Genomic DNA, 19,437 nt, shown 5'->3' on the forward strand with positions numbered 1-19,437 from the left:
ATTTATGTTCCTGACTGTGACTCTTATTGGTGAACTGATAATGTTTTCCGAATAAAAATATTAAACAAAAAAAAAAGGTAAAAAATGTATCAAAACACCATTTTCATTTAAATATTGTGCTGCAGAGATGTTCTGGCCTACACATCACAGACCGAAGTATCTTTGTTTGGTACAGATCACACAAAAATCACACCATCATCATTTCAGTATTTTTTCAATGAAAATAAGAATAATGATGTAAAAGTTATCATGTTATAATCCTCATTCAAAAGCGTTCAGCCCTAGAAGGGACCTGACATGATTATTGATTGGGGATGGGCATTTCAAGGACAAAGACTTTGATATTCACTGGGAAATACACAGACATGATCATTTCTCTTAGGGTGAGAATCATCATCGTGTGCATAGTTACAGACATATAATATGATACTTTTACCTTTAAATCAACAAAAATGAGGAAGTCCACACAGAACTCTTTGATGGCTGCTCTCCGGTTCCAAATTTCACAGCGCAACAGCCGTTCTACCGGCACCACGGCACCAATGCTTTCTTCTTCTTCTCTTGGTATTTGGGCTAATGGCAGTTAGGAAGCAGCGCTCGGATGGACCACAGCCACCGCCTGGCAGTAGTATCGCATCACAACCAGGCGCCGGTAAAAACAATGGAAAATAAACATTTGTAATATGAAAAAATAGTCACATGAACTTTTCGATTCTTTATAATTGAATGACTATTCGAATATTCAAAATTCAAGACCAATTCCTATTATTGATTGCTGTTTACAGTAGCCAGTAGCTTTAAAAGTCAGAACATTTAAACCCTAACACAGAGACGAACCATAACTGTCATTGAGCAGTTACTAGCTAGCAAGTGTAAGAGTGGAGGGACACAGTGTTTCATTGTATGCAAAATGAGTGTATGTCCTCCAGGGACGATTGTGTCATCAACCTTTTTTGAGGATTTCCAGGAAATAAACATTGTGCATGCATACATCTTATGCAAAAAGCATGCTAGCTTTAACTAGCAGAACTCCGCTCACATGCAATGAGATGTTTGGATGATTTATTACAGGCCTGTGACAGCCACAGATACCAGAGTTGTTGTTTTTTGTCAGAGCATTGGACAGGCTGATTGCTGTCAGGATGCAACAATAATTTCAACAAGTATGACAAAATGCTTCTGAAAAACACCTCCCCCAGCTGAATGAATGCAAGGCCTGGTGAGAAACAGAAAAACCAACAGCAACAACCTTTAACCTTGAATGACTTTTTTTCTCTCAATGTCCTTTTCTTTCTTATAATGCTGTTCCTGAATCTGATATCTTATCATGATTCTACGAGACCTCTGACCCCGACTCTTTTCTGTAGGATGTGTAAATGACATAAGCTGAGGTTCTGATAGTGTCCAGAGTAGAAAGAAGAGGGAAGACTCTAATCAACACAACAATGTGCCGCATGTTGCAGGTTGAATCGCCTCCAACCCACCTTGACCCATCTCATTCTTTCATCAGGGGTCTTTTATCTCTGCTGATTTACCGGTTGATAGGTCCTAATGCTTTTCCTCCTCCTGCCCGGTCACCTCGCATGTCCTCTGGCTCAACACCTCATTCACTGAGTTAATGTCAAGGTTTACATCCACAACCATGTCGGGACTTAAAAGCCAAAGAGCGCTTTAATCAACAGCCTCTCTTTGTCGTTCCAGGGAACGTTATAAACGAGCCCCATTGATTGGAATTTCAAAGCTGTCAAAATGAGCATTGGTAATTGAACTTCAACCAGAAAAAATCAATTGAGAGGGACTGTGCCTTTGCTGTTCTGCCCTCTATGCATGCTAATTTTCTATTGGGAAGTGTTTCAGTTAACAGCCAGTCATGTTTCTGACCTTCCAAGAAAAGGAGTGATGTTGTAAACCACAGAGACATCCACGACAATATACAAGGAAGGAAAATCTGCACGAGCATTCCTCTCACTGAAAACAGAGCAAACGCTGACGGCATTTCCAAACTCATCAGGGCTGAACGGTCGGATAGAGATGTTTGCTAATTGGGATGAAAATTGTCAGTCAGCCTGCGAGGCTGCTTCAGGGAGGGAAAACCCATCAACAATCATGTCAGCCATTTTGTCCACTCTGATCCTTCTTCAGCTTCTTTTTTTGCCCACCAAAACAAGACCTGCATAGTCAAATGTCTCAAGCTGCTTATCCAATAGATCTTGTGTTTCTTTGTTGGAGGTACTTTGCAGATAATTTTAGAGAATAAAATTCAGAGCATACTGTCGAGGGGTATGAAATACAACAGCTATGGCCCCCTTAAAGTGGAACAAGTGTTCAATTAGTGAGTCACAGCCGGCCGAGTTTTCATTGGTCATTAAGTCACACAGAGATAAAAAAAAAAAAAACTTATTCTTTTTGTTAACGCGGCATAGTCTGCCACTTTAAGGAAGGTGGCCTTGCAGGTATTGTATGGATAGTATGTAGTCTAGCATGTATTTTTTTCCTTCTATGGGAAGTGAGTCTCTTCTGTGTGCGAGAAGAAAACTACAAGCTTGTACTGCAGACACAGCAAAGCACATGTTCTTCAAGGGAGTCAGCAGATAGTGTTCAGAAAGTTGAAAAGGTTTCTTTCAACGACCGAGTGTTTTCCCAGATGAATGAACCCCTTAGGTAAAGACGAGATGAAAATTTAGAGAAGTAACTGTGAACTTGGTCCGGAACAGCAGCAGCCACGTCTTTCTGGATTTACTTGAAGGTAATATGGCAAAATACTGAACTAATGCCAAAGACAATGCAGCAATCTAATCCCAGTGAAAGGTTGGGATTGTGTTCTAATTTAAATCTTGAGGATTTTCAGTTGAATAATTGTCCATTACAGGTTTCATAAGAAGGATTTTTCCTTGCATTTTGTCAACAACTGGGCCTCTCCTCCTGGGCCCCTCATCACCAGAAGCTCACTCTCGTGCAAGAACACACCCACCTCGCTGAGCTAACACCGACAGCATCACAGTAACCTTTGCGCTAGCATGCTAACCGCCGGCTAGCTTGTCCTACCCGGTTTGAGGCACCTACCTGTCCAACAGAAAGAAGGCCAACTCTGCATCGCTCTTTCGCATTGTTCGCCGGTTCTGAATTCTGAATGGGGCCCAGTTGCTAATTTGAACCACGCCCACACTCACCTATATGCTGTGATTGGCTCAGGGAACCACGACAGCACCCCTCCTGAAAACGTCCCGTGCAAAGCAAAACAACAGAACAGATGCAGAGGGAAGGGTCTCACAAGGGTCTGCACACACACTCACCAACACACATGTATAGAGGCCTGATGATTTTTATTATATTATATTTTATTTTTCTAGGAAAACCCTACTTATTATAGCTTTAAGTCTCATGAAAGGATATCATTCTTTGATGTAGTGAACTGGGTGTCCATCACTCAGCATTTGTTGGCCGAACAGAGAAAGCAGATGGAAGCAGTCTCTGTGCTTTCCTCCAGTCTCTGCTAAAAACCGTTACTATGTCCAAACAAACAGACAAACAGATCATTGACAACACATTTTAAAACTTCTGAAATACAAAGAGGAAACAAATTCCACGTTCACATGAAGGCAAACTGTCCGAACAGTCAGCAAGGACACTGCGTATTGCTGATGCAGTTGTATAAATGAGACGTTAAATTACATTCATCTGTTTTGGTCATACTAATTCACGGTGCTAAAACAGGAAATGAACAAGGTTGAATTCATTTGGGTTTACCTTGATCCTACTATGAATGCAGATGAAGCATTATAATTCCAGGCTCATACCGGGACAAAAACACGAGAGCAGCAAGAATCACGACTCAGAAGCATCGATTTGTTCCCCTTGAAAAATGTTTTAAAAAGTGATGAAAAACGTGAAATGATTTACATTCACTGCAGCTAATGACAACGTTTTGCCTTTAATGGATTCTCCAAGGGTGCCAGTAATTAAGAAACACATTGTTTGCATTAATGTTTGAACCTGACACCAAACACATGGAATTATCTCAGCTCCAGTTGGACTGAGAAAAGATAATGAAGTTTGGGTGTGACAAAGACAAAATCAAGTGAGACAAAGAGCCAGAGAGAACAAAGACCCATGAGAAAAGCATTACCTCAGTGGCAATCACCACTACTGTCAGTGGATCACAAAGCTTGAACAAAGCCTGACAGTTTGCTTAAGTTACATTTTATGGACACTTTCTGGTCCAAATTGCTTCATGATAATAGAATCACACACAGATGCAGACACACAGAGAGACTAATCACTAATCAAAGCCTACCACAGACTCTTATTGTTGAGGGCAGCACTTTTAACACAGATTGAGACTCAGCCAGGTCAGGGTTCCTGTAGCCAGCTCAGGTGACTGATGACTGGTGGACAGAACACCCCGTTGGCTCCGCCCCCGCTGCCTCTACACTGCAAAGCCGAAACTGCAAACAGACGCAGGGCACGCAGGGCAGCCATCATGCACACGCGATCGCATAGTTAAAAGCAGGTATATCTCCGGCCTAAGGTAAATGTCTTTCCAAAATGTGTTTCATTCGACATCTCACATGAGAGCAGACTTTTCCTTCCTTGGTCAGAGATTTGAGGCAGAATGTCTCTTTCTCCTGAAATAAAACTCCATTAACACTGAAAACATTTTCTGTCCAGAGCTGGATGAGAAGAACAATGCCGCTCTCATGTTGGAGCTTTAAGAAGACGATTGTTTGCTTGGAAGTGATTTGCTTAGCTTCGCATAAAGTCATAATGTAGGGGTAAACTGCTAGCTCTAATAAGCTAGCACTAAACATCTAAAGCTCAGTGGTTAACACTTACAGCTCATAAACGTGAGTTTGAGGTCATTTAAGTTTTCGCAAAGGAACAAAAAGGTGGCTGTACTGCTTTCACCAGTGGTCCTGCATTGGTCTGTCACAAGAGAAACTTTCACTGGATGATATTTTGTCAAGAAAATAAAAGCTGAAATATATTACTGTGATTTTTAGAGCATTTAATGCCACTGATATATTGATAATATAATAGCACAACTAAAGTGATGCAAGGCAGGGCAGGTTCACACAGTGCTTCACACAGATGCATCGGATACATTGAAGACGCATTAGGAAAAGGTTAAAATTGCATTAAACAGCAATCGAAACAAGCCAACACACAATTATAAAAAGCAATAGTCAGCTAAAAAAGAGGCCTTTGGTAGTCAGGAAACTGTTTTTTGTTGCCACTGTTTTAAACTCAGTGGACATCACAGCTCAGTCGTACCACAGGCCTCTGTCATCGGGCTTTCACACAAAATGCTTCATCATCACAGCGTCGAAACGATTTAGTGACAAAAACACCTTTTAAACTTCCAGTGCCCGTTAAAGCACAATGAACATTTCACTATACATTTAAGTCACAATAAAAGCCTTGTTAGAAAATGAGGAAATTTTAGATTAACTTGAAAAAGATACAGGAAGTGTCGAATGAGTCTTCAAGGCATATTGCAGTAACTTAGGCAGGGACACAGGAATGGATCTGAAAACAAGGAGTTGCAGGATCCTTAATAATATATGACGTATATTTACAATAACTGTGTTAATAATGAGGATCATAGTTTTTAAAGACCAAAATAATCTACCTCTATCTCAAGCATGCTTCATATAAAGGCCTGGTATCTGCAGCCTTTAAGGTAACTCAAGGTTACTCCTTGAGGAGAGCCAGCATTTCCAATATGTCTGACATGTTTGCTTTAAGAGCATCGTTTGTGTTCTTTTCTCTATCCTGTAAGAAATATTTGCATGATGTCATGATGTCTAAATAAACCTTGCAAGCCTGTACCATGAAAGCGTTTCCTCATGTTCCTCACACCACTGTAAAATCCCCTGATGAACAGTGCTGTTCTGATGACAGAGGCCTCTATTGTGGCATTGAGGTTGGATGACTAGTTGGCTCTCTGCTATGTAACCTTGTTACTGTCAATTTCCCTGCATACTAATTTATGTCGAGTCATCATACCTCTAAAAGAAGAGCTACAAGAAGCTATGTGTTATAACCGTAGGCATATCTCCCTTTTTATTATGATAAATGGAAAATCAGCCAAAAGACACAAGAGGCAAACAAGCTCTCAGTGTGTACAATCATTGTTTTAAGCCGAACTCCCCTACAGTCACGGACTGAGTCTGCAGGCCATCATTCAGCTTCTTGCAGACTTCATGTTGCCAGACAGGAAGGAGTACTTTCCCTCTGAGATTCTTTACATTCTTCCTTCCAGCAAGGTCCATTTATAGCAAATGACCCGAGCTGATTCTCATGGCACCGACTTCTCGAAATGGTCTGCTTCATGTTGTTTCTCCACAAAAGTCTCGTCCCGTCGAGAAAGCGGGCTTTATCTTCTTATCCAAATAATCTCAGGGAAATGACAAACAGTCCTGCTGCCAAATATACGTGTGACGTCTGTGATATTGGAGCGATCATGACCCGTTACCAACAAAAATAAAGTCCTCTCCAAAGACCTCTCAGTGGGAAAATCTTACCGAGGAGCATTCCTCAATGTCCCTTCTACACCACAACACCACAGTCCAGCTGAGGCTGCACTATCAGAGCGAACAGTTTCTCCTCTGGTTATGGCAAATATGGGGAATCAGATGGAGCAAAACCATTCCAACCATTCAAATAGATCTTGTGTGTGCTCATTGATGGCTGTTACCCTGGTTGGAAAAATAACCGAGCTGATCCAGAGGCTTTTAGGCATAACTAAGAGCAGAGATCATCCTCCTCCTCTCCAAGAGACACAGGCACAGATTAATTGCAGTGAGAATGTTCCAGCACATGTGAAAGAGATTAATGCATCACTTAGGTTGTTGTGCAGCGATTGATACATCACTTGCTGCTAATTGGAAAGGACAAATTCAAACAGCTCTCCGATCTGTGTAACAGTTCTGGATCACAGCAGGTCTATGAGAAAGAATAAATAAAGGAATCGACCAACCACAGCAGCAACACGTCTGCCACATCAACACAAAGGCTCCTGCTGTCTTATCACTTATTCATTAAGCACTGCACCGCCTCTTACAGACACACTGCAAAGGTTCTCTAAGCATGAAGAAACTGTTGATGCTTACATGAAGCACACAGCTTTAAGTAGCCCGCTGCAGTGTGTGCTGCAGCTTGACCACTGCTGAACGCCCACTTTTACTCCAACTCAGAAGAGCAACCGAGCAGGATTTCCCTGTCAATACAAACATAACATCCCAGTATCTTCAGACCTATTGAACGCCTCATAAAGCAGCCGCCTACAACAGCAAACAGAGAGGATGTATGTGAGGAATCAATACGTTATACAGAGCTGCAAAATACCACCAATGCAGGGTTCATGGAACATTAAATATTATCTACATGATGTATTCAAAACTGTTTTATGATGAGATGAAGATGTTTGTATAAAGGATGATTCGACACAAACAGACTTCCATGTTTGTTTAGTCTGTCCATAAACAGCTTCTTGGCCCTCTCGATAAAGGATCATTAATAATTTCTTGATTTCACAAAGAGACTCACACTCGAAAGCTTCAGTAAAAGCATACTGGTATAGACAGACAAAGCAAGCACCCAGTGGGAGAACACAATGTGGGCACCAAAGCAGAGCTGAAGTGAATATAGACATATACGAGGTGGACGCATACTGTACACAGTTATAGTTCCCCTGTGTGCTTGAGCTTGCAAACACTTCAGCTATCAACATTTTACATGTGTGGAGTCAAATGTTGACCACACATAAAAGGATCAATGCAGCTTTAAATCGCAGCCTCCTCTCCGATACTGAGCACCTCCACCGGCAACACGTTTTTACTCCCAACAACTCACAGCAGCTCGTTCAGTGGCCCCTATGCTTAGAAATATGACCTCTCTCACGGACTGTTTTGCATGTGCAGATGGTGAAGTTAGTGATCGTAAAAAGGCTACATCCAGTTAAACTTCCAAAATAAAGCTGGTTTAAATACAAATGATATTTAATGACTTTTAGTTTTGCAACAATAAAGAACATGTTTATGTTTGAGTATAAAAACTACCCGATTAGCTTAAAAAGGTACATTTGCGTGTCTGTTCATTATGTAACTCACATAAAAGTTACTAGCTGTGATTCAATTCTTGGAATACTGTATCGATATATTTATGGCACTACGTAACAGTTTTACTTTGCTCACCATACCTGCCTTGTTAGCCTGTTCAGTGTTTATCATACATTTAAAAAGCCATATCCAGGCTTTATTTACGCAGTCAAGAAACCAATGGGTGACGTCATGGTGGCTAAGTCCAATATGTATACAGTCAATGATCGAAACAAGACGCACGACGACAGTGTCCAGAAATGATACTAGAGGGGTCCCTACAGCGTCAAAGTTTGAGGCCACTGACCAAGCTGCTTATGTGACAGGTTGGGCTGACATTACAAGCATAACACTTTTGTAGCAGTCTGTAAACACAAATAAGCTGTGTGGTCATTTACCAAACGAGGACAGACTCTATCATACTCCTTAGCAACAACAAAGCATTGGTACATCCATCGTAAATGAACCTCACCTCACACTGGATGCACTGGCTGGAATGGTAAACCTGTTCCCCACTTTAAACACATTATTGCAGAGCTTTTTAACTGCTCCTAATATGCTTCCACCTGGCACCTTTACACACAGCATTCATGTCTTTCATTTGAATTTTACACTGAGACTGGGGGAGGGAAGAGGCACGTCCCTGCATCATACTGCACTGTGTCATTGAATCTGCTAAAATATCATTCTGCCCACATTTCCAACTGCTTCTGGTTTTGGTTATTAGCCCAACGTGTGTACATGAACATCTGTCAAGTGAGCTGTTGTTTGACATGTTTTCTTAACAATGCATGTCCACTAAGTCAGAGGATTATTAGTATGAAGAATGGAGATCTCACAGCAGTATGATACCTCTGAAACAGGTCTGCCGCCCTTACTATACCCATCCAGACAGAATGTGATTGGTGTAATTAGTGGTGTCTCATTCGGCAGGCCAGAGAGTGACCCTGAGGGATGTCTCTAAGATGAGAGGGAAACCACCATGCTCCACACATGAATATATTACACACCATATGCACTGAGTTACAGCGGGATTCACACCCCAACCCCCCACCCCTAAAAAAATCAACCGCAATGCAGTCCTGACAACATCTGGCCAGCGAGACCTTGATGAATAATTTTAGAGAGAAATACAGCCAACATACAACACAGTGGTGCAGCCATGAAAGTGGGCCAGTGATGCCACGAGTTCCCTAAAATGTACTTTGTTTCCTTCCTACCTCGTCAAAGCCGCTGTCCTCTTTCTTGAAAGCTGCAGAGAGAAGAAAGAAAGAGAGAGTCAGACAGTGTCTGTGTTGACATCTTTTGAAGAATGAACAAAATAAAAAGTCTAACGGTGGAGACGCAGCACAGAACCTCGTCACTGTGCTGACATTTTTCAGGAATTCATTCTGAGCTCATTAAAGCTGTGCAGGTCTCGCTTTAGATTGAACTGAGCTCACTGGCTCTGGTGATAACTCACTTTGCTTCTTTTCTTATGGAGTTTCATTAGATGTTGGCAGACAGCTGCAGTGAGAGGGATGGGAAGTTCTCTAAAGTGTTCTGCCCAAGCACAAATGTTTGCTTTATTAGGGGGTATTATCACATTTGAGTATTAACAAAAAGGGAGAGGACCCAGATGCAGACATCAAACATATTTATTAATCAAAAAGGACAGAGTGCAGGACTAAAAAAAATCCAACGAAAAAGAGGAAACACAAGGAGCCATGAGGAGAATCCACGAGAGTCCTTGTATCAATCTTAACTAAGTCCACAGGAGAAAACACGGTGACTTAAAGAAGGGTTTGACAAAAGATGAACTGGCACAGAGACTCAATACACTGGGGATGTGAGTTTAGGCACAGGTGAGACAATCAAGGAGCAGGTGAAAACAATAAGGGCGGGGCACTTAATCAAGTGGGAAAACACACAGAGGCAGGAAGTAGAACATCACAAAGGTAGTAAATAACAAAAAGATTTCTGAACAAAGAAATAAATTAAACAACAATGACTCAGTAAAATTGTGCACCTTTGACACACAAAAAGCAATTTATTCTCAGGAGTTAATCACATGCAGATATAAGAAGCCAAATTGGCCCCCAAATTGTGAGTTCAAAGTTTTCTAAGGCTAGCACTCACCTAGCCTGATTCTAATGTTGCAGTTAGTCTCATCAAATAATAATGCCATGCTATCACTGAGAGCATCATGGTATACTCAAAATGTTGAGTCTTATACACAGTCAACAGCCATTTAAATATAAACTATCTCAGGTACACAATGACCCTTCCTTGACTTGTATCTGGCATGACCTCTGGAAGCCGCACATCCATCAGGCTCTATTGTTCCGCCTGTAATGGTGGTTTGATAAACATCCTATAAGCACAGCTTCATCAGCCATAAAACATCAATCGGTCCACCTCTGAATTGAGCTTCTCCAAAGATCTGCGTCATGTCCGTTAGGGTTAAGACTCACATACAGTTGTTTTATGACCGCTCATTAAACAGCACCACAAACACACTCTCACTTTGGGTTTCATCAGTAAGTTGCGTGTTTTTTTAATTACAGGGACAAAAGAAATAGAAATCAGAATTGCAAAAAATGTATGTCATGAGTCTTTCACAAAGAACAGTTATATAAAAAGCTGTTCAGTCATTTGTTCCATCTTCCTCCACACTGACGATACACTGTGTTCCTCACAGTGACTGCAGGAGCAGACAGTTTTGCATTTGATTATCCTTCAAACTTATGAGGCGGAGGAAATAAACTGTTTGTTTCTGCAGCTTTGATTTCTGAATGACTCTCACAGCTCAAGGAGATCATTATTAATAGTCACATGACGGTTTTTCACTTATTAACTCCTCATGATAATGATGTTGTCTGATGAGAGAGGCAGCGCAGACGGCTAAAAGACAGAGTGCTCGGGGAGCCGCTCGTTGCTGAAATTACCTTTTTATGTCAGAGTGTTTGGAAGCGTTGTCAGTGCAGCCACTGAGCCGTTAAACTGCTGCCTCCCTCTCCTCAGAGGGTCCATACACACACGATCCCCAAAGACTTCCACACACTCCAGACAGCATCATCACAGCTGCAAATCCACACTCAATACAATGGATTAGACTGTAGGTAGACAAAGAGGCTTCTGCACGGCTGACATGTTCAGAGTTAGCGCTCACCAGGCTAAAGAGACATTTTACACTGTCAAGTTCAATTTGTGTAATTAAAGAAACCTTTATATTTTTGAATATTAAAAAATATTAGCAAGGTTTTATTTTTTTTTAATGTATTTGCATTTGTTTAACATTCAAATTGTAACTATTATATATACACAAAGAAGAAACAAATAATTGCTAAATTTCTGACCAAATCTTGATTTTAATTGCTATTTTTTTATACATTAAACTTCAAGCTTGTATTTGTGGTCTTCATAGTTTTATATGGAGCATTAGCACAAATGCTACATTGTTGTTTCTGCATATAGCTGTTGGTCTTCCTGCCAAGACAAAAAAAAGGGTAATCTAAGCTCGTAAAAAACGTTTAGCCATTAAGCTCACCTTTATCCAGCATTATTTTCAAATAATATGATTGAATGATATTTCTGACACAGTCCGTTAAGTTCCCTCGGGTCATGATTTTCAGTTCATTCATGTTGTTATTTCCTGTTTTATTTTGAAACTCACCCTTTGTCTCTCTCTTTCAGATCCCTGCTTCCGGTGTCTCCTGCCTCTTGTGTCCACCCCGTCCTAATACGACCCACCTGTGTGTTCTTTCTCTGAGATTACCTGTGTTTATAAACCCTGTGTGTTTTCCCTATTGTTGTCTGTTCCTTTGTGTCCCCTTGTTCCAGCAGAGTGATTTTTCTGTGTATGACCTTAGCCTGATCTTTGACTTTGCTCTTTTGCCTGCCCCTTTTGGATCATTGCCTGTGATTACCTGTGTACTGAACCTGGACTGGACATTAAAACTCTGCCTTTTGACTTCACTCTGCCAATTGGTTGTCAATTGCATTGTAACTGCTGAAGCTATAACGTTCATTTTAGCTGAAGCCCACATAGCCCTGTTCCTGAGAATGTGAAGATGATAGGCTACAGCTGATGTGCTGAGAAGTTAAACGACAGATTCTGACAACTCTGTGCACCTCATTTATCCATAGTATGACATGCTATTTTCTAATCTGCAAAAAGACACACACCCAGTGTATTTTCAAGTTATACTTCTGTCAAACGTCCTTACTCGTCTTCTTTGACAACACTGTGTGACAGAGATAAAAATGGTTCAGACAGCAGCATGCAGAGAGGATAGAAATCAGAATGCCAAAAACATCTTTCTTCTTGTTCTAACGACTCACAAAGTTCTCACAGCGCCGTCAATTTGCCAGCCACAGCTGTAATCTTAGCTTGCAAAAATCTATAGCCACTCACTTAAATGTTCCCTGCCACAGTTCGATAAAACACCATTTCATACATTAAATATAATTAAAGAAACAGTCAAACGTTTTGGAATTATGCTTTTTGTTCTCTTGCAAAAAGTGCTTGTTTCCTTTGCTAGAATGAAACCAGAAGCAAAAAGCAATTAGGTTAGCTTAGCATCAACTCTTCAAGCAAGGGTAATCAACTAGCCTTACTCAAAGTGAAAAAATATAACCACCAACATGTTAAAATCAAACAATAAATTACACGAGATGTTTTGCATGTGATGAATAAAATGCTGTTGGGAAAACGTCTGACGACACCTTCTCATTGGAGTTGAAGGATAGTTTTCGAAGCACTCAGAGAGGAATCTGTCAAAACATTCACAGCCTGATGCTGCTGAGACGCTGTCAGCATTCTTGTTCACTGTGAATAATCCTCATACTAGATTTATTTCCAGAGCGCACACAGGAAATAATAGAATCTCTTTCTGAAGGAAATAATAAGAGGGAGACATAAAATATTACAGAAGGAGAGAAGACTCTTTTGTCCAAACTCACTGCGAAAAAATTTAACTAGTTCTCCTGCCTTAAACCCATAACACCTCATTACTGCCTCCGCAGCGTTTCATGCTGCCGCTCTCACTGGAAGGAATTTGCCTTTTGATCAAAGTTGTGAGGAAAACATTAAGAAGCCGAACCTGTCTCTCACACAGAGGAGGTGTTTTCATGGGGAACATTATCACCAGGGATGTGCTGTTAAATCCACATAAAGTAACTTAACCAACATGTTATCTACAGAAACACAGACAATCTGGATTAGCTTTATTTATAGCCGACATAATATTAGAAGGAGTTCTGTTTTGTCCCATCCAGGAGATTCATTTACATTTGCATCTTCAGGGGTACGTTTAAATGGCTTAGGTTTCTAATGTGCGCTGGCAGACACCAGCCTTCCCTTGCTGCCTGCGTCTTTTTAGCGGCAGGCTGGGTGAGAGACATGGTGCCTGTTTCTTGTTTGCCTGGCTCCCCTGTCAGGTGCATGCCCAGGTATGTGAAAGTCATGTGATCTGTTTTTTCAGGAGCGCTTGAGTGGACGGAGATTAGTTCTGACACACTCGTTTGGAAGATTTTTTTGGTTGAATACTCTTTTTAAGAATGAAAACTAGCAGTGTCGACGCAGCGTTGGTCACGCATTCACACCTTGAAGCTGCAGCCACACCTGACCCGAAGGCCACACTCTGCACCAGCAGCTCAGGGTTCATTAACTTGCTCAAGTGCACCTCAATGGAAAAAATGCTTCGTAAATTCACTTCATGCTCAGACTTCTCCTGCAGGTACGCGGATCAGAGATCTTTCAGTCACAAATGAAGAAAAACATTAAATAGAAGGATCATAAAAACAAAGTGTCGGGTGAAAAACTATATTTCATGAAATGTCCAAAAATATTGTTGAAGTTAAAAAAATGGCAAAATGTTGTTGAAAATTCCCAATAAAGGTACAACCTAGCCTTTAACTCACGGGGTCAGGCCCCACAGGTTCTGACAGACGTGGTCACAGGAGATTTGTTTATTATTTGACAAACTTTAACTTAGAGTTGTAATCTCGAAGATCTGTTTCGTCCTTTTTGGAGGCACCTTTTGGCGATAAACGGTAATGCAGGAGCACACATCCCAGATATCCAGACAGTGCTGCATGTGTGACGTCCACGGTTGGCTCCGGTTGTAACTCTTGATTTTCCTGGCTGACGGTCGCTTTCCTTTTTAGACTGTTTGCCTTCATCTGAGCGTCGAGTTTGTTTCTTTTTCTTTGGATTTTCACTTCTTGTTGAAGTTTTATCTGTAGTCATCCATCTTTTCTTTGTTTGTTCAGCCATAGTAGATTACTGTTTACTCGCAACACTTGCAGAGAGCGTAAAAGCAGCCGCTTAGCTCCGCCTCCCCTCTCTGGCAGACCAACCACTGCTGGCTGATGCGCGTCACTAACTGGGCGCCGCTTGTGATTTTTTCCACGATTGTCGCCACAGACACCCAGTCTGTAATAATACTATATACTGTAAAAGCAAAGGCTTTCATCAGTGGGCCATAGGCTCAATCACCATTGTGTTACCTCATTCGGCGACAGACAGAGACTTAACAGACATTTATTTACATGAAAATGTTTACTTAAATGAAGATTATTACTTTAACACGTCTTAAATGTGGTTTGAGATACTTGATCACTTCCATGTAATCCATCTGCAGGTTTCTTCATGATCTTAAAAACACAACCTGCCCACCTCACATTCACAGCCTGACGTCTCTCTAAATGCTCCGCTCATGAGGGCCAAATTTGAGCTTACAGTTCAGAGAAGGTTGACGAGCCCTGCATCTTTCCATTAACAAGGTTTGAAGCTATTAAAATGAAAACATCCACAATGCATCATGTTGCACCACGCCATAACTCGATACGCGACGCAGCCCCGCCCCCTGGGACCCGTTGGATCAACAGTGTTTGAAGGACATAAACAATAAGCTGCTCTTGAATGTGCTTTGTTAAAGCGTCCGCAGAGCAGAGCGAGAGGCCGATCAATGCTCAGATGTGTTGATTTAGATGGGAGGAAAGATGGCCAATAGGAGATCAGAGTCAGCACAGCGGAAAAGTCAATGCCAATCTTTCTTCTCCCGCAACATCGACCCAAACTCACTTCTACTCATTTCTCATCTTTTCTTACAGGCTGCATCCACCTCTTCATTGAGTGCGCACGCTGCTTCAAAGGCCACTCAACCCTGTGAAGATGCCAAGGCTCTCTGCATGTGTGTGTAAGTGTGTGTGTGTGTCTGCAGCAGGATGTGCATGTGTGAATATGAGAGGAGGAAAAAGGGAAAGAGAGAGCAGGATGAAATGAGATGGATGGGTGCACCTTGACAACCAGTGACGTGAGGATTTTTACTGTAGCAGCAGAGCTTCATTACTGCAGATGAACTGTGTTTAAAGACTGGGGCTGAAGGATGATGATGATGCTGCAGAGATTTCCTTCTACTCTGCATCCTGAACAAAACCAATATGTCTCATGTAAGTGCTATTAATTTCTGCCATCATCCAATTACTGAAAAGATTATGTGATTAATCAATGAGTCATTTCGCTGATAATAATAATTGATTAATTGTTAAAGTCACACAGTCCAGTTTGTCAAATATGAAGACGTGCTGCTTTTCTTTGACTTGTTTGGATTGGTCAGACATCCCAAACAATCTGAATGAGTCAGGTAGGACAGGAATTACGACGAAATATAATCATTTAACTATTTTCAGACACATTATCCTCCAGAAATGTACTGAATTAAAACATAAACAACAGGCAGCAGAATCAGCAGTATTAGTTAGACGCAGCTTTTACACTGTAACACTTTATAGCTGTTGGAAAAATTAAGTTCTTGAAACCCTGGATGATTTACGACCAATACAATACGACCAATTAAGACCAATACTGATTTAGTTAAGAAAAAATTCACAGACCATAAACATGGCAGCCGATATAGTTAATTTTCTAGCTGGAAGGAAAATGGACCTTTCCTCTATGGATCGGCACCAACATCATCGTGCAGATGTAGTCAGAAGCTTTCTTCAACAAATAACTGAATCAAAGAATCTGAAACATGAAAGCCACCAGCTGTGGTGCTCTGCTACATGTGCTGCAGACAGTGCTGAGAGGACTGTAAACTATAGAGTCAGAGCGCCCTCTGCTGGTCAAACTACATGATGACTATACTTCTCAATAACCCCAAGCACTGTTCTCTAAAAAAAACTTTTATGTTGACATATAACTGAGAGCCAGTCGGCAGTAACTGACACACCTGTGATAAGCTAATATCGGCCAACCGATACATAAGAAGAGCTCTATTTGAAACGGAGCCCTCTATGGACACAACCTCAACTGTATCATTAAAGATATTTAAGAATTATACGTCCATAAACTTCCTTGTAATAACAGTAGTATAATATAATGACAATAATCCTCCATCCTAACTGAATAACAGCGTAAATGCTGTCTGATGCCGCTCCTGTAGGATAGCGTATTTTTATACACTGTGCAGAAAAAGCTGTGTGAGTTAAGAAGAGGGTGGAGCTGTCAGATGATTTGTCCTGCTGAGGGCGCTCTCATTTATTCTGAACAATGCTGTGAAAACATGTTGATGTCAGTGCAGACGTTAGTTGTTTTTTACAATTAAACAAGAAGACAGCACGGTGCACAGGTTCAGTGAGCTATGTAATGTCTAATAGTGGATCGCACGTGTAGAGAAACTACATTATAAATAAAGAAGTGAAATGATCAGTTATCTGGATCAAAACAAACTTAAAATGTCAAAAACTGAATATCAGTCTACATTATTATACATTATTATTATTACTACATTATCAGCCATTCAAACTCTGAAATACACTTTGAGCATTGACTTCAGAATCCCACTATTGCTCGAGCTCCACTGGCAACGACATCTGCATCAGCACATTCATATACTATGAAGCCCTATTGTGAATCAATGCATGGATGATGGCATTTACCTTGTACAATTTACTGTCCTTGTAACAAGTGTCTTGTGTCGTGTCTTGAAGCACAACACATGAACATCATGTTGAATATGATGCTCAATAATGATTAATGATGATTAGTGCTAATAAGTTGAAATCAAATATATGAGAATGAGAAGCATTTCAACAAAAAATTAGAGTAAAAAAAAAAGTTCATATTTAGACATCGTCATGACACATCATCATTTAAGACCAAAGAAAGTATTAATCGATTAATCAAGCCAACGGGCAGATTAATCGTTTCTATTGCTCAGGCTCGAGAGTATTTCTGTATAAATAAATGGCAATACAAACTGAAATCACACCTCCTTCTTTCAATTTTGTAAAATAACTAATAATACTTTAGGTTTAAGTTTCACCTCCTTCAATGTAAAAGTAAATGGAGTTCAAATTTCTTAATTAAAGTGACAGAAAATTGTATTTATTTTCTTAGAAAGATATCTAGCGCATCCTGTACATGAGATCGAGACTGAATTGAATCAATAAATAAAAGATAATGATGACGCAGACAATGGCTCGTGAAAGCTACAATAATGATGACATCCATGTAAAATGGTGTGACCTGAGAATCAGAGTTGAGCAATCAGCCACAAATTCAACAGCAGATTTCCAGGAAAAAATTCCAGCTCTGTTTCCTCGCAGTCTCTGTTTCTTAACTCTTTAAAACTTCACACAATGACTTCAGGTCTGTCTCCAGTACAACCTCTCAGCACCCAGAGAAAACTAAGAGAGTAAACTACACTCTGCTTCAGAAATGTGGTCAGGCCAAGTTAATGTGGGTCTTGTACAGTGAGCAGACATCACCTCAGTACTAACAGGCTGTGGGTTTCTGCTGCTGGAGACATTTCTCTCATTTTGCACAAAGAGCTGGAAAATGGGCTGGGAAATGGAAAACACGTCCCGTTACTCACCAATACTCCTGAAACTCTCGGACAAAGTTCTCCTCAACTTTTTCATTTTGCCGATTTTCTCCACGGGCTGGGAGGCTGGCATCAGGTCGCACATTTCTTTTTTACTGCACCGAGTTTTGCAGCGGACTGGCAGCGGGTCTGGCAGCCGGTCTGGCAGCGGTTTGAAGCGGAGAAGGAGGTCCGGTGTTCAGTCAGCGCTGCGGGGCTTCTTCAGCCCAGCTGCAGCGCGCTGGCAAACAGGAAACGGAGACTCAACAGCTCCCACTTCTCTCATCAACTAGTGAAAACAAATGCTTTCTTGAGATTTGCTCAAGAATGCAACTACATTTCCAAAGAGTGAGAGAGAAAAAGTCCGCGTACAGTCAGAGGCATCCACACTGGAAACCGAGCGTAATATGCTGCGCTTCCTGGTGCGTCTTTTTCTGGTTAGGATCCTAAAAACTGCGCTCTAGATCTGACTTCTTTCTTTCTTCTCTCTGTGTCCCAGTCGCTCCCTGCTCCACCGCAATCGAGATGTCATTTTTGGGATTCTCTCTCTGGTTTCGACCTCCAGACCCCGCCCTGGACACGGGGATTGGAGGACTCCCGGGGAGCACCGTGTTTCTATTCGTCCCGGAGACTGTCTGTCAAAGAGGAAGCCCCGCCCTGTAATGTGTTGCAGGAGGAGGAATATTTTTCGTGGACCAGATTGTTGCCTGAGCTCCAGCTTGAGACTGCTGCCCTCTGCAAGACCCGGTCATTGTGTGCAGATCGAGGTGCTCCCCGAGTATCAGCTTCATCAGCGGTTTTCTGATTTGCCCTGGAAAAATTATAGTTGATCTTTTACATTTAATCCAAACTATCAGATGAAACCGGGATCTGTTGTGATCAGTGTTCGATTTATTTATTATGATGACGATCAATTACCAAATAATATCCACAAAAAATCTATGGTCTTTGGTGATGTAGCCTACACTTTATAGCCGCATATTCCTGCTGCATTTGGTCAAAGTGCTTCGGTATCACAGCCATGCAAAACGCTCATTACCATGACACCTCAGCACCAGTTTTTTCATGTCTGTTTTGTCATGAGTATGCATGAAATGTTTGTCTTCTCTGGACCCTTTTATGCAAAAATCTTTAGTCATTTGATGATGATATCCTGCAGCCTGTTTCTGCCACAATTATATCACAGTTTGTCAGTTCACTTTCTTTGGTGTATAGTTGGGATTAAAGCTAGCTCTGGGATTAAAGCTATCACAGCTATGAAAAGCCTGCATCAATAATCTAAATCCTGCAGCAGTGAGCTCATGAGCTCTGTTCTGCTTCTGTCATGTGTCTTTATGTGCTGGCTGGCATCTCTGATCTGATCATGCTGCAGTCACACAGCAGCTGCATCAGTAATTCACAGGCATGAAGAGAAGCATGGTGTAGCAGTGTGCGTGTGTGTGTACCTTAACATGTCTCAGGGTTGGATCTCAGTGGAGCTGTTG

The 19,437-nt window shown here is 41.3% G+C and overlaps 1 protein-coding gene across 1 annotated transcript in view; it reads right to left on the bottom strand.

Annotated features, from left to right (window-relative positions):
* Positions 1-18,449, bottom strand: part of cdk14 (cyclin dependent kinase 14) — a 192,602-nt gene extending 174,153 nt beyond the window's left edge. Inside the window, exons 1-2 of the mRNA XM_069655617.1 lie at positions 17,966-18,449; positions 9,320-9,351 (exon numbers count right to left, since the gene is read on the bottom strand). Coding sequence (XP_069511718.1) covers positions 9,320-9,351; positions 17,966-18,059 — 126 coding nt within the window. The 5' untranslated portion in view covers positions 18,060-18,449. The remainder of the gene's footprint in view (positions 1-9,319; positions 9,352-17,965) is intronic.
* Between the last annotated feature and the right edge of the window lie 988 nt (positions 18,450-19,437).

Source organism: Semicossyphus pulcher, unplaced genomic scaffold (genome assembly GCF_022749685.1).
Source record: "Semicossyphus pulcher isolate SPU_LCO1_2020_fin unplaced genomic scaffold, fSemPul1.0.p SCAF_9, whole genome shotgun sequence".
In the NCBI taxonomy this organism is placed as follows: domain Eukaryota; kingdom Metazoa; phylum Chordata; class Actinopteri; order Labriformes; family Labridae; genus Semicossyphus; species Semicossyphus pulcher.